The 27,965-nt window shown below is 37.8% G+C and overlaps 1 protein-coding gene and 1 non-coding gene across 7 annotated transcripts in view; both read left to right on the forward strand.

Annotated features, from left to right (window-relative positions):
- The window catches only part of FRMD4B (FERM domain containing 4B), a 407,614-nt gene that overhangs the window by 345,918 nt on the left and 33,731 nt on the right, over positions 1-27,965 (forward strand). For all 6 annotated transcript variants that reach the window (XM_060202892.1, XM_060202891.1, XM_060202894.1 and 3 more), the window contains 4 exons: positions 2,811-2,894; positions 4,742-4,807; positions 9,005-9,062; positions 11,728-11,814. In XM_060202892.1, coding sequence (XP_060058875.1) covers positions 2,811-2,894; positions 4,742-4,807; positions 9,005-9,062; positions 11,728-11,814 — 295 coding nt within the window. The remainder of the gene's footprint in view (positions 1-2,810; positions 2,895-4,741; positions 4,808-9,004; positions 9,063-11,727; positions 11,815-27,965) is intronic.
- On the forward strand, positions 5,570-5,703 carry LOC132542351 (small nucleolar RNA SNORD94). Its single transcript, XR_009553432.1, has one exon. It is a non-coding gene; the product is annotated as a small nucleolar RNA SNORD94 (small nucleolar RNA).

Consider the following 27,965-nt stretch of genomic DNA (forward strand, 5'->3'; position numbering starts at 1 on the left):
TTTTTTTTATGTCATATTACTAGGCAAGAGGGATTTATATTACCAACAGGCAAATTTCCTATATTGAGCAGTGGTTCTTTATCAGCTCTATCAGCCACTTCAAGGGGGTAATGTTCTCATAAAAATTCACAAGTCAATATCTTTGAAAAGGAAGTGGGGTTTGAAGGACAGCATAGAAGAAATAATTAAGAAAAATAAATATCATTACTGTGAGTTGACAGGTGACCTTTAACATGAATACATTGGATTATGGTATATTTTGATTTTCAGGAAGCCCAAACCAGTTTCCCAAGATTTGTCAGTGTGCTTAAGCCGTTTTATTTAGATTTCAAATGAATAAAGGGATTTGTCCTTATGTAAGATCAGGAGCCAAGTGACTTTTTATTTCCTGTAGTAATTTGTAAAGCCGGATCTTTCACCTCTAGGAAGGGCGACAAACTTGGTTTCGAAATGAACTGTTGACAAAATGAAATCATAGTGTCTCCAAGCTATCAATAGGAGACACTCAACTCTTTATGTTTCTTTCAAAGTTCTATTTTATAATTTAATTAATTAACCTGGTAGAGAAAAAAAAATTAAGAGGGAAAGGGTAAATAGAAAGGGAGAGAGAAAGAGAGATACCTATAGCACTCCTACACTGCTTGTGAAGCTTCCCTCTTGCAGGTGGGGACCAGATCCTTGCACACTGCCACATGTACGTTTAACCATGTGACAGTGTGCGGGGACCAGGTGCTTGCACCCAGATCCTTGCACACTGTCACATGTACGTTCAACCATGTGCACCACCACCCAGCCCCTCTCTATATTCTTACTGAAGGATATTAAGTTGATAGGTTAGAAAAATATTAATAGCTCGTCAGGGAGCATACCTGTATTATCATGTGCTTCACCCAGCTTTATGCCCCAGAATCATATGGAAGGTGTCATGGCACCTAGATAAGTTTCAGTGCTCTAGTGTCTTCTCTTTTCTTTCTTCTCTCTCTCTCTCTCTCTCTCTCTCTCTCTCTCTCTCTTTCTCTCTCTCTGTATCTGAATTAAAAAAAAAACAGTGAAGAACATTGAAATCAAACAGCCACAAAGTTCCAGTTACAAACTCCTGCGCTGCCCCCCCCCCCCAAAAAAAAAGACTATGTACAGTTTGCTTAGTGAATCACCCTGTGGCATAGTCATGAGAGCTGGTGAAAATAAACTTTCTGTAGATACTGTAGAGCAACCACTTAACACCAGATCTAGTCAAATGACAAAGTTAGCAGTTTCTAGTACACAATGCAATATGGACTAGACAAAACTTACCTTTCAGTTCTCTTAGTTCCCCAGGTTGATGTATAACAGTTGGCCAAGGAATGTCAAATGAATGCTTTGTAAGGGAACTTGTTAGGGGGTGAATGGGGAGTGTCAATGTTTAGTCCTCCATTTAGAGGTTTACCTCTTTCAGTATGGGGTAAACCCCAGGCAAGCTAACACAGAAATGTAAAATGACAAATTTTGAAACCAGTCAGTGATTTCCTGTGTAACTAGGGGTGGGAGTGAAGAGGAGGTGTGAGATTTAGGTTATACCTAATGTCCCCCTTCCCCCAATGCATTGCATGGGCTCCTAATAACCTCTCATGAAAGAGTGGCTAGTGGCAACAAGAGGAAGCAATGGAAAATAAGAGTTACCAGTACACCGTGTTATGAATGTCGGTTTGATTAGGATTTTGAGCTATGTTATGCATTAATCCTAGGCTCTAATAGATCTTAGGTGTCATATCTGTTTCCTCAGACTAGCTTCTTAACTACTGAGGCTCTCTTAGAGAGTATTTTCTCTCACATAGTGCAGAGCCAACTATGACTGGGTAGTACTACCTGTTCTCCCTTCAGTTAAGTTCCTTAGAGACCACACCCTTCTCTTCTGACAATTAGAAATTTTCTATTTGATAATTAAATAATAGCTGATCTTACACAAGGTACATCTAAGTCCACTTGATACTGGGGGATGCCTTGGGTTTCACTAGAAACTATGTTTTCAAGTCATTGTATATTCAAGTGATTTTTACACTTTGCCAACTTGGATAATTTTATTTCAAAAGATAGTAAGGAAATAAAAACGTAACCAAAAAGGGAGACTCAAATTGTTTTATTGCAATGATAACTATTGTGAAAAATTGATAATAACATTTGAAAAGTTTTTTGACAACTAGTATTCCAATGTGGTGGATATCATGTAGCTTCTAGAGCTAATTATGAGGGTGCTATAGGAACATGAATAAAAGGGGCAATGAAAAATTGAAGAATGCTGTGAAAAATAGAATATGGAATATACACAGTTTGGGGCAGGGTACATTGGAATATACCTGTGTGATTCCATCACTCTCAGCATATTTTTGTTTTCCTTTTACAACTTATGGTAGAGATAGAAAGGGAGAGAGATAAGGAGAGAAGGTGAGATACCACAGCACCTGCCTCACACTAGATGATCTCTCTCCAGATCCAAGAATACACACACAACTATAACACTGTGTATTGAGGGGATGCATGCATAAGCTATTCAATGAAAACTGCTGAGTTTACTATGAGAATAGGGGAAGTTGAAGTATGATGGCTTAATGCAACTTTGGCTTTTGTTTTGTTTTCGTTTTTCCTATGTTTTAAACTTCAGAACACCATCATATGACTTGGAGACTCAGGCTAAAGTAAATAATTGTTGAACATATGTTGGCATTTTAGCAGGCTGATATGCTATTGTTACTCTTCATATCTCATCTTCTGGCTAACTTAAGTCATATTTCAGGTGACAGTGACTAACATTATTGTATTCCTCTTCTCTCCAGTGATGAAAATGCCAGAAAAGACTTAAAGACACTGCCAGCCTTTCCAACCAAAACCCTTCAGGAGCATCCATCCCTTGCTTACTGGTAAGCCAAAATAAGATGATTTGTCACAGTTCCATTAAAAACTAAATGTTGAGGGAGTCGGGCGGTAGCGCAGTGGGTTAAGCACACGTGGCACAAAACGCAAGGACCAGTGTAAGGATCCCGGTTCAAGCCCCCGGCTCCCCACCTGCAGGGGAGTCGCTTCACAAGCGGTGAAGCAGGTCTACAGGTGTCTCTCTTTCTCTCCCCCTCTCTATCTTCCCCTCCTCTCTCCATTTCTCTCTGTCCTATCCAATAATAATGACATCAATAACAAGGATAATAACAATAACAACAGTAATAACTACAACAATAAAACAACAAGGGCAACAAAAGGGAATAAATTTTAAAAACTAAATGTTGAATTTTCAGCAAGTTAAAAAATGTGTAAGTGAGGAAAATACCACACTGCCTATCAAATATGTCAGAGTAACCATAATTAGTCCTTGATCCTTTGGGAGAAACTATCTTGTCTTTATTAAGCTTGCTGGAGATTTTAACCAAAACTGTTATTGTAGACAGTGGCTATGTACCTCTCACTCAAGTACACAATAGGTCTGTAAATGTGCTTTTTCATGAGCATTATGCCTGGTATATATGTACAGTTAATATATAGTGCATTCTCAATCCAACAGACTGTAATTTGTATTATAAAATGCAGATTTCCTTAGAGATTTTCTCTCTCTTTTTTAATATACCATTTATTTTGTTTCAATTAGTGAGATACAGAAAGAAAGACACACAGAAAGAGACTAGAGCATTGTTCAACTGTGGTATATGTGGTGCTGGGGATTGAACCTGGGACCTCAGAATCTTAGGCATGAAAGTTTTTTAATCAATTTCTTTGTTACTCTGACACCTTTTTCTTTTATTGAAATTATTTTTTTCAATTACTTGCACTTCCTTTAAATACATTTTTCTTGTTTGCTTTCAAATCCTGAAGATGTCTTCTCTTTATACACACACACACACACACACACACACACACACACACACACACACACTTGATGGCAAAATACTCAACACTGGGGACTTTAATATGAGAATTTGAGTATGTTGCCCAAATAAACAGTGAAAAATGACTATTGAGGCTTCATAGCATCCTGATTGGGACCTTCTAAATTGCTAACTTTTAGTCACTGAGAAAAATATAGAGATTTCTGATTACTGGCCATTAAGATACTGACCATTTACTCTTGTAGGTTATAACTGAGATATGAATGAAAGCGCTACCTTTCTAAATGTATAGCAGAATGACTGAACGATGCCAAAGGTTGCCAGATCTCAGCCCAGTTCTCTCCTTTCTGGTGAACAAGTTTTATCCTAGGGCAATAATTAAGGGTATGTCGCCAAGTAGTGACAACTAAGTATTTTAGGGTGAACTCAGAACCATTTTTAATTATTTTAATGTGAACCATTTAAGGAGAAAGTCTTTTAACACCCAACACTTGCTGGTCTCTTTTTTTAATCCTTTTAATGTCCCCAGCAATGTTTTCTAACTAATGTAATTTTGTGTTTATTATATTCCATTGCAACATGGCAAAACATACTGTTTTCTATTTGGCAAATTACTGTTATTTGCTTTTTTCTAGTAAATCAAATTTTAAATTATATCAGAATATGTAATATAAATACTAATATACATGTAATATAAAAATTCAAAATCATGATGGAGATAGTAACATTCCAAGATTCAGGAATGTATTATGTCCTATAGGAGCAGACATCAGCCAGATTCTGTCTCTCAAGCAAGTTGGCAAATACTTTTCCTCTCAAGCTTTCAATGGCCACCTGAGCATATTGAAATTGAGTATCTCATGTGCTTTACTTTTTGTTTCCTTGTTTTATAGTGAGGACAGAGTGATTGAACATTATCTGAAAATCAAAGGCCTGACTCGCGGTCAAACTGTGGTTCAGTAAGTATCATTTTCCCCCTTTTGCATATGTGTGTGTGTGTGTACATATTTAATTTTATATGAGAGAGAGAAGCCAGAGCACCACCAACATACTGAGTACTGGGGATGGAACCAAGAGCCTCAGGTGTGCAAGCCCTGTGCTCTACCAGATGAAATACTTCCCTGACTATAAATTACTATATATTATAAGTATATAGTATATATGAATTATATACTATATATTTGTAATAGCATGCATTTGATTTTTTTTATTTTCCTTTTCTTTTTACCAGAGCACTGCTCAACTCTGACTTCTGATGCAACAGGGCTTAAACCTGAGACCTCAGATTCTTGGACATTTAAGCCATTTTATATAATCATTGTGCCCCATAAGAGCTCTCATGCTACAGAACAGCTTCTATTCAGAGTAATTATCTGAATTATCTGTTGTGTAGTTTTTGTGTGCATAGTCCTCATTTGTCTAGAAATAACTTGCTATGAATGAGCAAACACCCTGGGTCATTTCATACATAGGTATCATCAGTTCATATGCCAAACAGCATCTGGCAGGCAACAAAAATGAGCATTGTGGGCAACAGGGCTTGGTGAAGACTGATGAACTGGAGAGTTTTTGGTATGGCGAAAAACAATAAGGCTACTCAGCTTCAGAATTCAGGAAGGATGCTGCAAGATTGTCTGACATTTTCAAATAGAAGTCAGAAATTCTGATGTTTAAATCACAATGTTAGCATGGCAAAGAAATTTTTAATAGAAATGTTAACAAAGGCTGTGATGATTGGTGCAGGGGTATGGCCCTCCACTAAGTCATGGGAGCTGAATGTATGTGTTTCTCCGTTGTCCTGCATGTGGTGGGTTGATGGCAAGCACTTCATGAGACTTGCCTGACTCAGAGCTTGCTCTTCATAATGTAAGTTTAGGAATGGATTGTAGAAGAAACTTTCTCTCTTCCAACTGCAATGCTGTAAAGCAACCCTCTATGAGTATGTATCTCAGGGAACTTGGTTGTTCTCTCCCCTCTATGTCTTCCCCTTCTCTCCCCATTTCTCTCTGTCCTAACAACAACGACATCAATAACAACGATAACTGCAACAACAATAAAAAATAACAAGGGCAACAAAAGGGAAAACTAAATTTAAAAAATTACTTTAAAAAGTTTTTTTTTTATTTTCAAACCAAATTTATCATTTGTCACTTTGAAATCTTTAAATTATGATAGTGTCAGTACTGCTTGACTAGTCGTTGAATAACTTTTATGACCATGGAAGTTTTAAAAATTGATGAGTATCACACAGAACACAGGAAAACTGAAATAAAGTCATAGAGATCGTTAATACTCTGTTCAGTGCACAGATTTCCCTAATACAATTACCTCTTTGCATGAGTCTCTTTTTATCAGAACAAGCCTTCTGTGACCTTAAAGGCAGAAATCAGAATTTATATTTTTAAACACATTATGCATGTTTTCTAACCTGAAAAAATTCCCTGAATTGGGAGTTGGGCAGTAGCGCAGCGGGTTAAACGCATATGACACAAAGCTCAAGGACTGGCGTGAGGATCCCAGTTTGAGGATACCTGTTTGAGCCCCAGGCTCCCCACCTGCAGGAGAGTCGCTTCACAAGCGGTGAAGCAGGTCTCCAGGTGTCTATCTTTCTCCCCTCCTCTCTGTCTTCCCCTCCTCTCTCCACTGCTCTCTGTCCTATCCAACAACGACATCAATAACAATAACTATAACAATAAAACAATAAGGGCAATAAGTGGGAATAAATAAATACTTAAAATTTTTTTAATTCCCTGAATGATTTTAGGATAAGCTAGTGAATTTATTATGAGTTATCCTTGCTTAAATGCAAAGTCTTTATTTCCTTTTTTAATTAATTTTTAATCTTTATTTATTGAATAGAGACAGCCAGAAATTGAGAAGAAGGGGCAAATAGAGAGGGAGAGAGACACCTGCAGCACAGCTTCACCAGTTGTGAAGCTTCCCCCCTGCAGGTGGGGGCCAGGGGCTTGAACACGGGTCCTCACATATTGTAACATGTGCGCTCAACCAGGTGCACCACCACTAGCCCCCCTCCCTTATTTCCTTTAATCATTACTGTGGTTCCAAATAAAATACTATCAGGAAATATTGGGTTGTCAGAAAACTCATGGCATATTTTTCTGTGTTTTTCTATGCAAAGAAATGTGTCATGACTTTACCAGTAACCATAGTTAAGACAGGACTGTAGAATCCAACTCATTTAATTAGAATCCTGGCTGTTTAATTGCCGCTTGGCACAGTTTAGGCACATTTGCCTAATGTCCTATATTCATTCACATCTGGGTCACTTTTTTCTTTTTGCTTCTAGGGTTAGCACTGGGACTGGGTGCCTACACTACAAATCTGCTCCTAGCAGCTATTTTTTCATTGTTGTTTTTATTGTTGTTGTTGGATAGGACAGAGAGAAATTGATGCAAGGGGGAGAGAGATAGACACTTGGAGACCTGCTTTACTGCTTGCGAAGTGACACCCCCCTCTTGTAGGTGGGGAGCTGGAATCTTGAATATGGATCCGTACGCCAGTCCTTTGGTCACTTTTTTTTAATGTGGTGCAATTGGGGACTTAAGAACGCATAGTACCACTATTCCTGTGCCAACTTTTCCATTCATTCTGTTTCATATAGTGTGGAAGGGAAAGGAAGAGATAGGCAGAGTGAGAGAGACCATAGCACTGCTTCACCCTCAGGACAGATCTCTCCCCAGTGTCTTGGCTCTCTCTCCCCTGTGATGTCAAGGCTCAAATCCAGGGTCTCACACATGGTAGAGCAAGCACTCTACTGAATAAGCTATCTCCTGTCCCATATTTACCTTTTGAAATTATTAAGTTGTTAATGAACAAATCCAGAGTTACTGATCTCCAAATTGGCATTAAAACATCAACTTGTAAGCTGGCATGATTGCTCATCTAGATAGTGCACCGGCTTTGTCATCAGCTTGACCCAAATATTCGAACCCAACCCCCACCATAATAGAGGAACCTCTCTCTCTCTCTCTCTCTCTCTCTCTCTCTCTGGAAAAATGATTGACTTAAAGTTGTAAATTTCTGGTGACAACCCCCCCAAAAAAAAAGTCAATTTGTATTTACCAGCAACCTCAGTTCCTTGTGGGCAGAAGACATTATTATTCAGTTTAGCCTACTCTGTGGCATAAAAGAACACAATAAATACTTGACGCAATTAAAACAGCAGAATGTGTCACCTTTGCTTTAACTTGGGGGACATATTTTTAAATCAGATTTACATACAAAATTCCCTCTAAAGTGTATATATTTTTTAAAATGTGCACTTATTAATTGAGATGGGTAATATGAGCTTCACTCTGGCTCATGCAGTGCCGAGGACTAGATTTAAGACCTTATCTTTATTTATCAGACAGAGACAGCCAGAAATCAAGAAGAAAGGGGGTGATAGAGAGGGAGAGAGAGAGAGTGACACCTGCAGCACTGCTTCACCACTTGTGAAGCTGTCCCCCTGCAGGGGGGACCAGGAGCTTGAACCTGGGTCCTTGAGCACTGTAGTGTGTGCACTTAACCAGGTGTGCCACCACCTAGACCCAAAGTATCTCTGTATCACTAAGAGTTTACCACAAACATGGCCAAGAGATGGCACACACATTACCATATGAGAAGACCTGATTCAAGCCCAGACATCATGTGGGGGCACCAAGTATGAAAGGGGCTGCGGTATCCTTTTTATGTCTCCCCCCCAAAAAAAATTAAATTTAAAAAGAAAAACTGCCAGGAGCAGTGGAATTTTTAACAATGCAAAGGTCTAACACAGAGAGAAGAAAAGAGAGAGAAATAGACGTTTGTCACAATCAATATATGGCGTACATTTTTTTATTTTTAATTTTTGCTTTTGTAAGCATGAGCCAAAACACTTGTAGGCTTAGATATTAGTTTGAAAAATACTTGCAACTTAGGTTTATAATACAATGATGCAATGCAATATGTTCTGAGTATAGAGACCTTAATATGCAGAAAAATAACGTGCCCTGTAGGCCTTTAAAGTTTTGGTAGCAACTTTCTAACATTCAGATAAGACAAAATAAGTTACTTCACTTAATATTCTATTTCTACTTCAGTCAGAGACATGAGTTATAGTTAAGATGAGGAAAGTAGATGCCAATTGTTTTTCTAACATTCTTTTTTTTCCATAGGTATATGAGAATAGTAGAAGCTCTACCGACTTATGGAGTTCATTATTATGCAGTAAAGGTAAATACTTTTACATGGCAAAGTTTTCATAATTCACTTTTTTTTAAATTTAGTTACTGAACAAAACTAACTTCCTAAAATCCTACTAAGTGCTAAGTGTATGGCCCAAGTTAAGCCCCCTTCCCCTATAGCATTGGGAAAAACTTCAGTGCTATAGTCACTGTCTCGGTTTCTTTCTTTCTCGGAAAAGGTTGGTCCAGAGCGTAAAACCCCAACTATGACCTATTTAACTAATTAAAGCACATAAATCTGCACACATGCATGCATATGAGTGTGTGCACACACAAAGAAAATTGTCTAGAGAAATTTCAGCATTTAAAACAGATACCTTTTCATTACAAAATGAAGGCTTGATTATATCTTGATACTTAAACAAATTATAAAATGCATTATTTTTCTAATAATCCATTCCAATGTATTCCCAAAGCCTTTATTAGTCCTAAAGTATTCAGATCATTCCCTTTTGGCAGAGTGATTGCTGATATCTCCCCTTATCTATCTATCTATCTATCTATCTATCTATCTATCTATCTATTTTTTTCTCTCTGTCTGGAGCTAATGCATTATGCATGTGCAGTTTCGCCACTCCCAGGCTACTTTTTCATTAAGATAAAGAAACAGAAGGAGAGAGAGAAAGAGAGAGAGAGAGAAACCACAGCACCAGACCTTTCCCTGGTTCACTGGCACTCCTATGTGGTTTTGGAGCACAAAGCTGTGTTATCTATGTGACACAATGAGGTATCTTTCTGACCCCTGATTTTTCTCTCTTTCAGTTGTTTCCTTTGCTGGTACTACAGGATTATTTGACAGTACCTCACTATGAGAATCAGTAGCTTCGAAAATTTAAGTTTTTACAGGACTTGCAGTACCACCTTTTAATCATTACAATATATATAAATTTTTATTTATAAAATGGAAATATTAATAAGACTATAGGATAAGAGGGGTATAATTCCACACAATTCCCACCACCAGAACTCCATATCCAGTCCCCTCCCTTGAAAGCTTTCCTATTCTTTATCCCTCTGGGAGTATGGGCCCAGGATCATTATGGGGTGCAGAAGATGGAAGGTCTGGCTTCTGTAATTGCTTCCCCTCTGAACATGGGCATTGGCAGGTCGATCCATACTCCCAGCCTGTCTCTCTCTTTCCCTGGTGGTGAAGGGGCCTGGGGAGGCGGGGCTCTAAGACACATTGGTGAGGTCATATGCCCAAGGAAGTCAAGTTGACATCATGGTATCATCTGGAACCTGGTGGCTGAAAAAGAGTTAAGATAGAAAGCAGAACAAATTGTTGACTAATCATGAACCTAAAGGCAAGAATTTTGCAGATGAAGATTTGGAGTCTCCGTTTTGGAAAAAGGCTAGTAGGTTTATTTTAGGTATATTCCAAGGGGCCCATGACTTTACTAGCTTTTGCCTGAGCCTGACAGCTGACAGAGCCCTGCTCAGCTCTCATTTATGGTGGTGTGGGGGACTGAACCTGGGACTTTGGAGCCTCAAGCATGAGGCTCTTTGCATAACTATTATGCGATCTGCCTTCCACCCTACATATTATATTCATATAGTATCTTTAGATGTTTTTATTCATTTAAAGATTTAACTTTATTCCATATGAGGTGGGGAGAGTTCTACATGAGAGAGAAGTCAAACCATTATATACTATATTTGACACCAGGGATTGAACCAGGAGCTTCAGGTATATAAGTCCCATACTCCACCAGTGAAGGCATTTCTCTAGCCACTCAAATACTTTTAACAATCATTGACCAAGAAATATTTAGAGATGATGAGAGAGAATGAATCATATTGTTAAGAAGGAAAATCTTGTTTGAAAAAAGGAAACTTCTATAATCAATCAATCTTGAGAGACTTTGCACGCTATGACTATGTTTATAATTCAAAATGGTGGTGCATTGAATAATAAACACTTGTATAATGAAGACATTGCTAAAAATGCACACCAATTCAACTTAAATTTCTGGTTCTTAATGTGTTTAAATGCTGTGTCATTATAGCATTTACTTTGGCAAGACTTAAAAGATAATCTTATAGGAAAAAAATTCCTTTCCTCCCCATATGTACCTCAAAGTAATTATACAAATATCCTGTCATTGCATTGTGTAGATCTCCAAAAGAGATATTCAGTATTTCCATGTTTAGTGTTAAGTATATTAAAAATATTAGGACCTGGAACCACATTTCTCATCTTTGTAGTTCTTTGGAAGCTTTCCTAGCCTTTAAAACTAGCTACTAATCCAGAGAACAAAGAGCTTATTTTTTTTCCATATATATATATATATATATATATATATATATATATATATATATATATATATATTAATGGATAACTGACTTTGTACTTTGGATTAATTCTTAATTGAATTACTTACATTTTATTTCTTTATTCCAGCTGTTTAATCAGAAGAGTAATAACCCCACTTTTCTTAATGGTGTTACTTGTACTAGCCAGCTTTAGCTTATTGAAGAAACCTTCAGAAGACATCTTAATAACAAGTTTTATTTTTAAGTAGTATTTTTTCTTTACCATGACGGCTTTACATTGATTTGTTAATACTTGTTAAAGGACAAATTTGATAAGTATTACTTCTTCTCTAGAATTCTTAACAACTGAGTCTTGGTTCTCATGCTTTTTCATCTACTAGGATAAACAAGGGCTTCCTTGGTGGCTTGGAATCAGCTATAAAGGAATTGGTCAATATGATTTACAAGACAAGGTGAAACCTCGAAAAGTAAGTATGAATCATTTCAGACATTATGAACAACTTGAGTTACACTAGAGCTAGAAAAACTGCTTTAAGGGCAAGGAACTCTTGTTAGTGAAGCCACGGGTTCAGAAAAGATTCAGGATATATATATATATAATACTTTTGTGACTAATTTCTGTATGATTTACTAACAAATCGTTTATCTCATGACGGAAATAAAGTTATGCACAAAATCTACCTTCAAGGATGTAATCACAACCTGGTTTTCAAGTGCATACCACCAAGTCTCTATTTTAACTTAGTATGACCATTACAGTGCCATTTATTTTGAAAAGTTTATATTTGTTATGTATCTATGTGTGAGGGTGCATGTATGTGCATACATGTACATATATATTCTAATTGGCCAGATAAACAGATGGATGACTTGTAAAGACATAAACTCAATTTCTTAGTGCTGATTACCTTTCAATAATACATCCTCAGAAGATTCTGAGAAATCTTCCTATTTCTGCTCATATTTTTGCTTTTCTTTCAGTTTTCCACACAAAACAGTGCTATTTCTTAAGCAATGGCACTCTATTGATTTTTAGTTTTCCAGAAGAAGTTAAATTAATTTCCATTTGAAATTTGGCTGTGAAGCTGTTTTGTTTTTTCATATTTATCTATTTATTTATTAATTTATTTTGGATAGAGAGAGAAGTTGAGAGGAAGAGAAAGAGAGAACAACTTCACTGCTCATGAAGCTTCCCCACTGCAAATAGGGGCTGGGGGCTAGAATCCTGGTCCTTGCTCAGTATAATTTGTGCATTCAGTCAGGTACTCCACCACCTGACCCTGTAAAGCTGTTTCTAACCCAAGCACAGGTATATAATACATTTTTACCTGTATATGAATTGATGAGCCTGTGTAGATAACCATCTGGCTACTGGTCTAGGATTATAATGACATGAAGTCTTACTCATGCTGCCAAGTATTTACCACCCTCCCTCTGCTATGCTATCATCAGTGGGAGTCACAGTAGTGGAACAATGGCCTATAATAATAGACCATGGTAAAGCTGCCTTCATTATCATAAACGGACATCATAGACTTAAATAACTCCTATCACTTCCATCTGTCTCTTTACTGTAATATTTATTACAAAAATAACCATATTTCTTTATAAGTGGCCTCATCGTAGCACAGCACTGATCATTGTCTAAGGGTCTTTTCAGCTTAAATAACGCACATGGTTTTCCTTGTATTGTAAAAATAAATAAAGCTCCCCTTCTCCCCAACCCTCCCCCCCATTTCATGGCACAGACAATATTAAAGAATTGTGTAAGGCAAAGTATGACCCCTTTTAATGGTTGATTTAGCTCTCCTGGATGAAACTATCAGATATTGAAGCTGGTTATTGGATACTAGCAATAAAAGTAACAAAGAACAACTAATAACTAATAGTGAGAGGTAGAGAGAGAGCCTATTCATAATCATACAATTACAGTTTTCTCTCTATAGGCCCAGGGACAAAGAGCAACTAATATAAACAATCCTTAACTTCTGGCAGGAGGATGAATAAAATTATTTGTACTTGATATTTAGCTTCTAAGACCAAATTTCTAACAAAGGATGGGCATATAATTTTTTTGAAAATAATTTTTACTTATAGTTATATGTTGTAATTTTTTACCAAAAGTTATTAGTATTCATTATAAAAAGATACCAGAAAAGCAGACACTATTATAAAACATGTTAATTAGGGCAGGAAATCCTCCTGAAATCCCCACTGATTCCGCATAATATCAACTGTCAAGAGAATTAAACTGATTTGTATAGACTTTGTCAGTGGATATGCTAAACCTTACTGTCGTATTATTTCACACCATGTCATATTTCTCCCAGTCTCTAGTAAACAGATCCCTTTCACACTTTAAAAAAAAGCCACCTACTATTCCATTATGTGGAAATACACAATTTATTTAACCAAATGGTTTTTCCTCTGGGTTGGACTGGGGGAGGTGATGCAAAGAACAATCCAAGTAAGGCATAACACCAGATGACTGCCTGTCATGTTTTCTGAAGGTAAACTTCACTTATATTAACATATTTTAGTCATTTATTTCAACCCTGACTATTACTTTAAGAAATGATATTCAATAAATCTGTGGTTGGAAAATATTCAAAGAACAGGAAAAAGATTAGAAAATTGAAAGCATTTAGGTTTCATTATAAATAATCTCAGATGTTATCTAGTTTATTATATGACAATAGCTCACAATTACTCACCATCCCACACTGAACTGAAAATAGAAAAAATGAATTTGGGGTTATAAATAACAAATATCTTTAAATTATTAAAAATGGGAGAAACCTTGTCAAAGGAGCTCAGAAATCACTTTTTATGGGAGGTGTTTTGTAGTTAGTGTATGATTCATCAAACATTTCTGTGAGTACATTCATACTTTTGTCATGTGAAAACACTCAGTATACAACATCGTTTACTCAATAATATCAAAGAAAAAAAGGAGTTGTTTGAAAATTGAAAAGAAAAAAAAAAAAGGTGGTCCAGGAGGTGGCGCAATGGATAAAGCACTGGACTCTCAAGCAGGAGGTCCCAAGTTCAATCCCTGGCAGCACATGTACCAGAGTGATATCTGGTTCTTTCTCTCTCTTCTCCTATCTTTCTCATTAATAAATAAATTAAATATTAAAAAAAAACAAAACAAGAACAACAAAAGAAAGAACATTCATGAGACAGGATGAGAGCTCACCTTGTAGAAAGCACACCTTACAAAGTGTGAAAACCCTGGGTTGAAATCCTGGCTCCACATGATAGCAGTACCATAGGTGACATAGGACTGCTCCATGGATAATGGAGTGGTGCTGAGGTATTTCTTTCCCTTTGTCCACCACCCTCTTCCCAGATTAGAGAGAGAGAAAAAGAGGGAGGGTGAGAGAGGGAGAGAGAGAGAAAGGAAGGAAGGAAGGAAGGAAGGAAAAGAAAAACTAAGCCTTGAGGCCTCTGAAAGGTATATTGCATATGCAAGGTTCTGAGTTTATCCCCCAGCACCACATTAAAAATAAAGAAGAAAAGAAATAACATTCAAGAGGCTTGCAGAATCTTTTTTTTACTCTTGCATATAAACTGTAATACATTGACTCACAACTATTTTCTTAACTAATATGGCTTGATAAAATTGAAAGTCTCATAGACTATAAATGTATCCACTGAAAATAATCAGACTTTCTCCCAAAATATTGGTGAGTCAAATTATACACAGTAAACATTGCAGCTAACTCCTTCCCAGTTGCTCATGACTCATAGGCCTCTCTTTATAGTCACAGTTTCACAGAAATTGATAAATATTATTTGACACTGATCATAATCAGGTTTGCTTGTTCATTCCACAGTCTAGACAAAGATCAGAAGCCACTTCCGTTTTTTTTAATTTGCAATGTGCTCTATTTCATTTTCAAGACATGCCATTCAATTCAAAAAGGACTATAAATAGGCTATTTATACTACTACTGCTTTACCTTCTCTTTCTTTGTTATTTTAGCAGGTTCCCCTCTAAACATTATGTGCTTTCTTCTTTCCTTCTTCCATTAATTATCACAGTAGATTTTTGCCTCTGTATCTTTCTTTTTCTTTTAATACTGGTTTTTTTTCCAAGCATTTATTTACTTGATAGAGACAGAAAAATTGAAAGGGTTGGAGACAATAGAGAGGGAGAAAGAGATACACCTGCAGCACTTTTTCACCACTTGTGAACCTTTCCCCCTGCAGGTGGTGTCCAGGGGCTTGAATCCGGGTCCTTAAACACTGTAACATATGCACTCAACCAGATATGCCAGTACTCAGCCCCTGTATCTTTATTTTTCTATGTATAAACAACTTCAGCGTTTAATTGCTGATAGGATATTCCATATGTCTCTGTCCTGGCTTAGTTGGCACAAATGAAAAAATGCATAATTTAAAGAGCTGTGAGCATTGACTTGTGAAAGGAGGATCATTTTCCTGCTGGGTACATGTAGCAATTCACCAGTGGCCTGGCAGGAATGAAGGTCAACTTGGCAAATTAATGAGACAAAGGCTGGAGTGAGAGGCCTTGTAAATGCTGTTTCTTGAGCCATATCTCTGCTGTGTATTAATTATGTGACTTAAAAACAAGCCAAATAGGGGAGTCGGGTGGTAGCACAGCGGGCTAAGCGCACATGACCCAAAGCGCAAGGACCCACAAGGACCGGCATAAGGGTCCGGGTTCAAGCCCCCGACTCCCCACCTGCAGGGGAGTCACTTTACAGGTGGTGAAGCAGGTCTGTAGGTGTCTTTCTCTCCCCCTCTCTGTCTTCCTCTCGTCTCTCCATTTCTCTCTGTCCTATCCAACAATGACATCAATAACAACGACAATAATAACTACAACAATAAAACAACAAGGGCAACAAAAGGGGATAAATAAATTTTTTTAAGTGTTTTTTTTAAAAAAAAAAAAAAAGCCAAATGGGAGGCTGGGTGGTAGCGCGAGCTAAGTAAGTGCACATGGTGCAAAGTGCAAGGACCAGTGTAAGGATCCCAATTTGAGCCCCCAGCTCCCCCTGTAGGAGGGGTCGCTTCACGGCCAGTGAAGCAGGTCTGCAGGTGTCTTTCTCTCCCCCTCTCTGTCTTTCCCTCCTCTCTCCATTTCTCTCTGTCCTATCCAGCAACAGATTCAAAAACAACTATAATAATAATAACCACAATGATCAAACAACAAAGGGCAACAAAAGGGGAAAGAAATAGCCTCCATGAGCAGTGGATTTGTGATTTAGGCACCGAGTCCCAGCAATAACCCTAGGGGCAAAGAAAAAAAATTAAAAAACAAAAAGCCAAATGGAGGAAGATTTGCCATTATTATAAGACACCAACTAAGGCTGAAAGCCTGTTTTAGAAAAGAGCTATGCACCCCATAAAGAATTTTGATCTATATCCCCAAAGGGATAAAGAATAGAGGAGTCCCAATGGAGGGCATGGGACATGAGGCTCTGGTGCTGGGAACTGTATAAAATTTTACCCCTGTGTGGTCCGGAAGGTGGTGCAGTGGATAAAGCACTGGACTCTCAAGTATGAGGTCTTGAGTGCAGTCTCTGACAGCACATGTCCTAGCGTGATGTCTGGCTCTTTCTCTCTCCTCCTATCTTCCTCATGAATAAATAAATTAAATCTTAAAATAAATAATTATACCCCTGTTATCTTACAATCTTGTTAACCATTATTAAATCACTAATAAAAACTAAAGAAAAGTGCTAGCACAAGATCAAGGGACTGCAGCTATCATTCCTTGTTACATAGTATCTATCATGTATAGTCTTTGAATACTTGTCTTACCTCCCAAAATATTCATCTACTATTATTCACATTTTGCTGTAAGGCTTCTGCCAACGATGGGATCTAGGTTGTTTTCAATCATGTGATACATATCTGCGTAGCAAGATACTAAAGCCTACTTTATGTCTATTTGTTATATGACTTTGGGCATGTTGTCTAATCTCTCTTTAAACTCAGTTTCCTCATCTACACAGTTGGCAGTGCCACTGACTTAATAAAATAGTTGTAAGAATCAAATGAGAGGGGCACATATCACCATGTGCAAGGATTTGGGTTCAAGCCTCTGCTCCCCACCTGCAGGGAGAAGCAGGTCTGAAGGTGTCTATCTTTCTCCCTCTTTCTCTCCTCTGCAGGTGTCTGTCTTTCTCTCTATTCCTCTCTGTCCTGTCAAAGAAAAACAAAGTAGAGAGAAAAGAAAAAAGGGGGGTAGGAAATAGCCACAGGAGCCATGGGATTCATAGTGTTGGCACCAGTGATAACCCCGCTGGCAATTTAAAAAAAAATCAGATGAGATTATATTTAGCACTGTGCCTAAAAACTGGTATTCATACATTGGTAGTAAGGGAAAGAGACAATAAAGGAGGAGATGAAAAATATTCTTGGATCACTGGTTAGAGTAAAACTCAGACTAACTTCAAACTCATAGTCCTATATTACCTCTAAGAATCCATGCTCAATTTTCTTTTTTATTTTCAGAAATTAGTAGAACTCCGCTTCTCCTAATTCATGAACTGTAACACTCTAATAAAATATGATGCAAATTAGTAGAAAATAAGTTCTGAATTACAAGCCCCCAAAGATCAGAGTACTAAAATTTCAGACCATAAACAGTTTTTCTTTGTATTTCTTCTTTTTGCATGAAAAATTCATAGCAAACTCCTATGAAATGTGAAAGCATACTGGAACTCAACCTTACTTCAAAACATAAGACATTTGAAACTATAAAGTTTTACTTAACAAATAGAACAAGCATGCAGACTTGTCTAAGTTTTCATAATTCATTCAAGGATTCAAGAAAAAAATGTTCTCCACAAAGAAACAGACAGTGGGTCAGTGACTGAGTGAAAGACTAGTGTTAAGTCATGACTGATGTGTACCCCTCAGGCAAGTTATTCCCCCTAGGAAAACCAGAACCTATCAGAGATGAGAGAAAGAAAAATGACATGCTATGCAAGGTGTCAAAGGTAGACTATGGTGATATTAAATGCCTTTCAAGATTAGTATCTTTCTATATTATTACATGCTTAGAAAGTCTTGTAAGTCACACCATCACCCCATGGCATCTCATGGTGGGGAAAACACTCTTAACTTTTGGATGACTGACTTTTTTTTATATATATATCTACTAGAATTGTAAATGCCTAGAGCCAGATGAACTAAAAGTACAGGGTTTCACCTGCTCATAAAATGACAAGGTTTGGGCTGGGGAGACACATAACAGTAGCACACCAGACTTGCATGCCTAGGTACCAGGTTCAATCCTCACCATGTCGGTGTTGAGCAGTGCTCTGGTCTCCCTCATATAAATTGATAAATAAGTATTTTGTGAAGTACAGATTTTTATTTCATTTAAGTGCAGTGATGTATTCTACATATGGCTACCTTGATTATTTCTAACTCTTCCTGGCTTTTTCCATCATTACCATGAACCTTGATCAGTATGTCATTTCTAACCCTATTTAAATTCTAGCTATTGAAGAAGAAAGTATATGCTACACAGGCTTTCAGCAGTACTTTCTACATTGGTACTAAATAAAATATGATGTGGAAGAAAATAAATTGAATTACAAAATGTCAGCCTCTGCAGAGACTGGCCCATCCTGTTTGTAGAGTGTGTTATTAAGCTGAGCGACACCAATAATCAATAATCAATAATCAATCTGGTTGTTGAAACATTCTGCAGAGTCAGTGGGAAAAGAACGCAAATCCTATAGCTCAGATTTGAAATAGCCTCAGTCCTGCACCTTTGCCCTGCTTATCGGCTAGATAATGTGGGCTGTCACTCAGTCTTTCTGAGCCTTTATTTTCTCAACTAGAAATTCAAATAATTGTATCTACCTGAAAGAGTTTTCTGTGGCTAAAAGAGGAGATTAAGAGATAGCTCATCTGATAGTGAATATGTCTTCACATACAATTATCCCAGGGTCATGAGCCACTCACATGGATGTACTAGGACAAACAGCATTGGAGGAAGCTCTGGTGCTGTAATGTCTCTTGGTTGCTCAGAAGCAAAACCCTGGTAGGTAGGTAGGTAGGTAGATAGATTGGTCAATCAATCCTGAGATTGTAAAGTAGTTTCAGTTACACTGTTTGCTTCTTTCCACGTTGTTTTGTTTTCATTTTTGTTTTGATTTTGAAGCATGATGAATGAGAAACAAACAAGGAAGCCAAAAAAATGAAGACATGCTTATAAATTCTGAAGTCTCAGAAGGGAACAAACAAAAGAAGGAAATAGTGGAATAGAGCATTGAGAGAATGGAATGGGGACAGGCATTCAGTGTGTTCAAGGAAGGCTTCCTAGATCAAGGTGACACTTATACTGAGCCAGAACAGGGAAAAAGGAGTCAAGCTAATAAAGAGGGCTGACATGTTTATGTCTGCAAGCAGTGTGTGCTGATACGAAGAAGATAGGTACATAATAAAAACAGAAAAGAGACCAGGGAACTATAGCCATAGCTTCAAAAGTAAATGTGTGCCCTGAAACTGAAGGTGCTGTTTGAACAAAAGGAAATGGCTGCTGGACAGCCAAAACGGTCAGATGTTGTTTGTTCAGTCTACTGTTGTATTGCTAGACTTTACCAAGTGACTTAATTGTTGACGTGTACAGAAAAATGAAAAAAAAATAAAATAAAGGAATTGAAAGATAGTACTTTCATAAGATCGACTCATTCAAATGCAAAGAAAATCAATTCCTACATAAAGCATTGTGAAAAGTAGTTTTATGTAGGAACGTAAACAGAAAAGATATTTTAAATGTATACTTGTGTTCAAAGCTTGGCATGGTTCAAGTTCATTCATCTTTTCAAAACTAATTTTTTTTTTTTAAAGATAGGACAGAGAAATGGAGAGAGGAGGGAAAGACAGAGAGGGGGAGAGAAAGACAGACACCTGCAGACCTGCTTCACCGCCTGTGAAGCGACTCCCCTGCAGGTGGGGAGCCGGGGTCTTGAACCGGGATCCTTACACTGGTCATTGGGCTTTGTACCACGTGCGCTTAACCCGGTGCGCCACCGCCCGACCCCCTCAAAACTAATTTCTAACAAGAGAAAGTAATGTACCCATTTTATACCCTCCTCCCAAAGTTGGTTGAACCCATTCTGTTTGCAAGGGCCTGGGGCTGACACTTTATATTCTTTATGCCCTTTAAGAAAATAGCCCTAGTCTTTATCACTGAGGGCCTATTTAGTTGGAAAAACAAAATTGCATTCAAGATTAGAAATTTTATTGAAAATATTTAGCAACTGACTGTGGTGCTTACCTGTCAGAAGAGATGCCAGGGGAGTCAGGCGGTAGCACGTGGCTCAAAGCACAAGGACTGGTGTAAGGATCCTGGTTTGAGCCCCCAGATCCCCACCTGCAGGGGGGTCGCTTCACAGGCGGTGAAGCAGGTCTGCAGGTGTCTGTCTTTCTCTCCCCCTCTCTGTCTTTCCCTCCTCTCTCCATTTCTCTGTCCTATCTTTAAAAAAAAAAATTAGTTTTGAAAAGATGAATGAACTTGAACCATGCCAAGCTTTGAACACAAGTATACATTTAAAATATCTTTTCTGTTTACGTTCCTACATAAAACTACTTTTCACAATGCTTTATGTAGGAATTGATTTTCTTTGCATTTGAATGAGTCGATCTTATGAAAGTACTATCTTTCAATTCCTTTATTTTATTTTTTTTTCATTTTTCTGTACACGTCAACAATTAAGTCACTTGGTAAAGTCTAGCAATACAACAGTAGACTGAACAAACAACATCTGACCGTTTTGGCTGTCCAGCAGCCATTTCCTTTTGTTCAAACAGCACCTTCAGTTTCAGGGCACACATTTACTTTTGAAGCTATGGCTATAGTTCCTGGTCTCTTTTCTGTTTTTATTATGTACCTATCTTCTTCGTATCAGGTCTGCAGGTGTCTCTCTTTCTCTCCCCCTCTGCCTTCCCCTCCTCTCTCCATTTCTCTCTGTCCTATCCGAACACTGACATCAATAACAACAATGATAACTACAACAATAAACCAAGGGCAACAAAAGGGAATAAATAAATAAATATTTTTAAAAAGAAGAAGAAGAAGAGATGCCAGTTGCAAACTTTCTGAAAAGTTGTTCAGGTGCCTGTGAGCTACTGATTAACACCGATTGTACCAGGTCCATGCTGTGAGTACTCTAATGTAGGTATCAACAGGAAGTCATGAAATCACTGTGAAAGGCTACATAGTCTCTAACTGAGGAAATTTGGGTGAGGTTATGTCCTCTTATTTTATAGCTTTTAAAATATCTGGATCTTCTTCACTTAAATTTTCTCAAAACAACTTAGAATATTTTGCCTTTTACATGTGTTATAGGACTGAAATCGAACTTCAGTTAGCAGAACCTCTTCTAGTCTGTTCAGTTGCTGTAAGGTCTTCTGGCAGGTAGGCTCTGCATTTAGAAAGCAATCTGAACAGCCATAAGTTCCTAAAGGCATTATCTAGTTAAAAGCAATAGAACTCCAAGATTCATTATTTTAAAATTCATTATTTTAAAATTCATTATTTTATCTTTTTTATCAATATACCCCAACTTCCAAGACCTAGTTATATCACAAAATACCATTTTTCTTTTTAATGCTATCTTTAATTTTTTTATTGATTTATTTATTGAGTAGAGACAGAGAGAAATGGGAAAAGAAGGAAGTGATAGAGAGAAAGAAAGAGATAACCTGAAGCACTGCTTCACCGCTTCCATTCTGCAGGTTGGGGACCAGGGCTTTGAACCAGATCCTTGTGCATTATAGCATGTGTGTTTAACCAGGTGCATCATTTCGTAACTCCCCCCCCCCTTTTGTTTTCTTTTTCTTTATTAAATGCTACTCTTTAAGATAAAAGTTTTCAGTCTCTGTACTGTTTTTGAACCAGATAACTGTTGTGGGAAAGTGCTGCCAGATCAAAGCAGGACGTTCAACCTGTCTGGCCTCTGCCCACAGTAGAGGCTGCAGTGGTGCCCTCACTCTAGTGTGATAACCAAAAGCATCTAAGTTTGCACCAAAGGTCCTGGGGTTGTGAGTGATGGTGAGGGGTGAGGAGTGATAAGCAACCGTTGATGGTTGAAAACCACTAATCTATGTAAAATTTGAAGGACTCAAGAGTTTTTTCTGTAAGTGGCTGCCATAATTATTGCTTTCTTGTCCTATAGTGGAGTTGGGAATAACTCCATTTTTCTTTCATTTTTGCTTGTCTTTGTAGCATAAGGACAAGTATAAGGAAGACAGGATGGTGTTCTGTGACCATACACTGCAAAGTGGGGAGCCTGGTTGTGCTTGGGTAAAAGTCACAAATTTACCCCAGCTTCACTTTGTGACCTTGGCCAATTTACTTAAAGATCTCTATTTCTCAGTCTTCTCTTTTGCCAGGAATCAGTCTCAGTTACATTAACATGTATTGTCTCACTCAATACAAGGCAAGTCAATTTGACCTTCTAAAAACTCATAATCACAAAAAGTTCTCTATTTGTGGTACTCCAGAAGGCAAAAAGTTCCCCTGTGCTGGATCATAGGTACTAGTAGTATATTCACCAAATGCAATTTTTAATGGAAAAAAAAAGGATAAATCAATAATATAGTGATTTGGTTTGCCTCAGGTTATAGCAGGGGGTTACCCTATTGGGAGTCACTGATTGATATACAGTCGTGCACTCCAGCCCTGACTATCTCAACTTTAGTCATTTCCAGGTACAGTCACAGCTAAATGATTAACCTATATTATAAACACTACTAAAACAAGCCTCTGATTTCCTGTTCTTGCGTAGTGTTAAACCATTGGTGACGTCAATTTTCAGTCCATCGGTGTGTGAAAAAAAAGTGTTTGATCATTTCTGTCCACAGCCTTTCTTCAATCTTTCATTACCCTGGGGTAGTTCCCCTTGCCAGTGGCAGATGTACACCCCAACATTTCTGTGCCTGTCGTGACACATTCCTTCTTTTCTCAGTGTACCAGATAGGAGGGAGCTTGTAGCTTCATATATCCCAATGAGCATGCCCTTCAATGGCCCCTCCCTCTCCATTTGTGACCTCAAGATACAGGAACGGTGAAAAGATTTCCTACCTAGAGGGTGTATCAGGAAACCACCAATGAAATCAACAGAGAAGCAGCATTTTTTTTTTTTTTTTACAGAGGTTGAAACTCATGAATTGGAAACCTGAGTGACACAGATGTACCAACAAAATAACTTGGCTGCTTCTCATCAGTGGAAAGACAGATGTGGAAACTAGATAAATTGCTTATTCTCTTTCTTATTCTTTTTCAAAGTGACTTGCTCTCCATCATCACAAAGGCATGATTAAAATTAGAGAGTTTTTCATTACAAGGGGAGCCAGCATTAGCACTTTCTGACTAATCATTCTGAACCAGGCTGTGGACTAACTGGTTCATAAACATAACCTCACATAGAACCCTTTCAACAACGTTCTTGGTTCCATTTTATAGATGAGGAAACTGATGCAGGAATGTTAAGTAATTTGCCAAGTAAAACACATTGATAGAACCAGAATACAAAGCAGGCCAGGCAAATGAGGGCTAGCTAGTTGGTTCAGGTAAGACCCATTAGGGAAAAGGCCTACTATGTGTCCACACGAACAGGACCTCACTCACAGAAAATTGACCAGCAATAATGTTGCTTAAGGACAAATGAAATTAATGACTCCAAAAGCTACTAAAGTAGGCAACGTCCAGTTTCCTAAAAGTTCCTCTGCATTTTCTGTATAGTGTTTTTTCACCTAAATTTTCATAGTAGCCTCAGGTATTTAGAAACTGCTGGTATGAGAAAGGTGATTAATTATTGTTATAAATCTGTCATAATGAATGTACTCTTAAGTATTGATTCTTCAGTAAATCACTTAAATATTCCACCCATGATATCTATTAAATAAAGTCTAATAACATGCAGCAAATTATTCTAAAAATACCAACTTCCTTTGCATCTTTATAAGTATTTTGATTACAATATTTTGCAAATCACTTTCAAAATAGTATTTCATTCTGCTTTGTTTTATTAGCTTTTAAATGTTTAACATTTTCCTAAGGCCAGACGGTTAATGACCTTAAGATATATTCTCTCCTTCTGTAGTTTTTTTAACCTCTTTGTTAATATCACCATTCACATGCTTCTGTTTTATCTTTGTTTATTTTGTAATATCAAAGTTAATTCCTGTTAGTCTTTTTTTATTTATTCCCTTTTGTTGTCCTTGTTGTTTTATCATTGTAGTTATTATTGTTGTCGTTGTTGTTGGATAGGACAGAGAGAGATGGAGAGAAGAGGGGAAGACAGAGAGGGGGAAAGAAAGATAGACACCTACAGACCTGCTTCACTACCAGTGAAGGGACTCCCCTGCAGGTGGGGAGTCAGGGGCTCGGACTGGGATACTTCCTGTGGTCCTTGGGCTTTGCACCACCTCCACTTAACCCACTGTGCTACCGCCCAACTCCCACCTGTTAGTCTTTTATCTATTACCATCTGCTTCCATCTTTTTATGCTAAAGGGAATAGCTGATCATTTTGAGTGCAACAGAATAAAAGAAAATTGGATTCTAGTTTATAGTTTTCTTTTCATCAAACTCAGCTTCTAGTGAGTGCCACATAAACAACAATGATGCTAATTAATCATTATTATGATGCTTGTTTAATGATCGCTTTAGGAAACAGTCCAGTTTCATACTTTTAACTCTGTGGTACAAAATAATCTACTCCCTTGGTTTAAATCTCCATAAGTAGAAATTTTAGTTTAGGCATACTTTTTTATTTTAATATGAAAATTATAAATTTGTTTGCATATACACAAATATGCATAAATAATCTAGATAGGAATCATACCTATAAGATACTATATACTCTAACAGCCCTACCCTATGTGGGCACCAGTATGCTCTGAGTAATAGAAAACATGATGTATGTTTTGCTCCTTCTGCCTTTCTTTGAATTTTTATTTTTTTCCCAAGTGTAAAATGATTTCTTTTTTTTAAAAAATTTTAAATATTTATTTATTTATTCTCTTTTGTTATTGTTGTTTTAATGTCGTCGTTGTTGGACAGGACAGAGAGAAATGGACAGAGGAGGGGAAGACAGAGAGGGGGAGAGAAAGAGAGACACCTGCAGACCTGGTGCACCGCCTGTGAAGCGACTCCCCTGCAGGTGGGGAGCTGGGGGCTCAAACTGGTATCCTTGCGGGTCCTTGTGCTTTGCACCACGTGCGCTTAACCCGCTGCGCTACCGCCCTACTCCTGGTTTTTTTTTTGTTTGTTTTTTTTATAACTTTTTTTTTCCTCCAAGGTTATCGCTGGGGCTCGGTGCCCACACAATGAATCCACTGCTCCTGGAGGATATTTTTCCCATTTTGTTGCTCATCATTGTTGTTATTGTTGTCATAGTTGTTGGATAGGACAGAGAGAAATGGAGAGAGGAGGGGAAGACAGAGAGGGGAGAGAAAGATAGACACCTGCAGACCTGCTTCACCGCTTGTGAAGCGACTCCCCAGCATGTGGTGGGGGGGGGGCTCAAACCGGGACCCTTATGCCAGTCCTTGTGCTTTGCGTCATGCGCGCTTAATCTGCTGTACCACAGTTCAGCTTCCTAAAATTGTTTCTTTGAGGGGGCTGGGCGGTAGTACAGTGGGTAAAGTGCACATGGTGCAGAGTGCACTGACCGGCATCAGGAACCTGGTTCCAGCCTTCAGTTCTCCACCTGCAGGGGGGTCGCTTCAGGAGTGGTGAAGCAAGTCTGCAGGTGTCTTTCTCTCCCCTTCTCTGTCTTCCCCATCTCTCTCGATTTCTCTCTATCCTATCTAACAACAACGACAGCAATAGCAATAGTAATAATAAAAACTACTACAATAAACAACAAGAGCAACAAAAGGTGATGGCCTCCAGGAGCAGTGGATTTGTAGTGCAGGCACTGAGCTCCAGCAATAACCCTGGAGGCAAAAAAAAAAAAATGTTTCTTTGCAGTCCTTTATCTTTCATAAAATAGGATTTCAGCCTGCTAGTTCCAGATGCTACAATGATTCCAGCCTGACTTCCCTCCGCAGATGATCCCACCATGTCCTCCTGGAGCCCCAACTCCCCAGATCCCTGACCCACTAGATAAAGAGAGAGACAGGCTGGGAGTATGGATTGACCTGCCAATGCCCATGTTCAGTGGAGAAGCAATTACAGAAGCCAGACTTTCCACCTTCTGAACCCCATAATGGTCCTGGGTCCATACTCCCAGAGGGATATAGAATAGGAAAGCTATCAGAGGAGGGGAGGGGAGGGGATACGGAGTTCTGGTGGTGGTAATTGTGTGGAGTTGTACCCCTCTTATCCTACTGTCTTGTCAATATTTCCATTTTATAAATAAAATTTTTTTAATGTAGAGGATTAGGGGCCAAGTGGTAAAGTGTAAAGATTACCATGTGTAAAAACCTAGATTCAAGCCCCTGGTCCCTACCTGCAGGGGCTTCAAGTTTCATGAGCAGTGAAGTAGCGAAGTAGTGAAGGTCTACCTTTCTTTCTCTCATCTCAATTTTTCTCTGTTATATCAAATATAAGGAACATCATAAAAAAATTAAAGATAAAAAATCAAAAAGGAAAAAAGGGATTTAGAGTATTCTTGACTATATGAGACAAGTCATTTCTCTAATGTAGAAGTCCCAGCTAGTCAGGTCTCATCCTGGTGAATAATTCTATAGTCAATTTTTTCTTCTTCCTCTATTGGTCTGAAGTCATCACATGATTTTCATCACAAGACTACCTTTTATTGATCCTTCAAGGAAAGTACTGGCAAATGAAAAGAACTGAAGATTGGTCAGTTAATTGCTATGCACAAGGCACTGTCCTAGGTTCATTACATGAGTGATCTTTCAGTAAATGTATTCACCTCACCTCAGCTCTTTTGCTATTTTCAGAATTTTGTCCTAGCTTTCTCAGATCAACAACACCAAAATAATTTAAAAGTACAATAAAAGAATGATTTCCGATGTTTCAAAAGAAAGACTAGATTATTTCTAGCCAATACCTAATTTAAGTGCCATTAAAGTTGCAAGTTGTTTTCTTACTAATTTCAAGCATTGGTGAGAATTAAAACTGATGACATTAAATATCTAAAATATAGGCTACCCAAATGGTTAGGGTATATAAAACAGACTTGCCTATGTCTACATTATATAAAATGTTCTCATTTTAATTTTAATCACTGAAGTAGTAAGGATTCAGCAACACCTATATAGCCACTTAAAGTAATAATTATTAGTATTTTTATATTACTTATTTCATCTTATTTGTATTAAGAAAGGAATAAGGGTTGAGGATTTATTTCAGTGACAGCACACATGCTTCAAATGTGTGAACCCTTTATGTCTGATCCTAGCACCAAAACAGGCAAACAAGAACATTACTTGTAATGCTGAAATTTTCTGCATCAATCACCCTTCATACATTCCACCTTTACCAGCCTAGTAGCAGCAATTATTACAAATTAAGTTTCCTGTTCTACTCCCCCTCTTATATCAATATTTTTGTATAGGTACATATATGAAATCACATTTTGCTTAAACTTATAAGATTTCAAGTGGAAAATGACTGCCTTTCAGATTTGAAAGCACAGTCTCAGTCC

The sequence above is a fragment of the Erinaceus europaeus genome, chromosome 12 (assembly GCF_950295315.1).
Source record: "Erinaceus europaeus chromosome 12, mEriEur2.1, whole genome shotgun sequence".
Classification (NCBI taxonomy): domain Eukaryota; kingdom Metazoa; phylum Chordata; class Mammalia; order Eulipotyphla; family Erinaceidae; genus Erinaceus; species Erinaceus europaeus.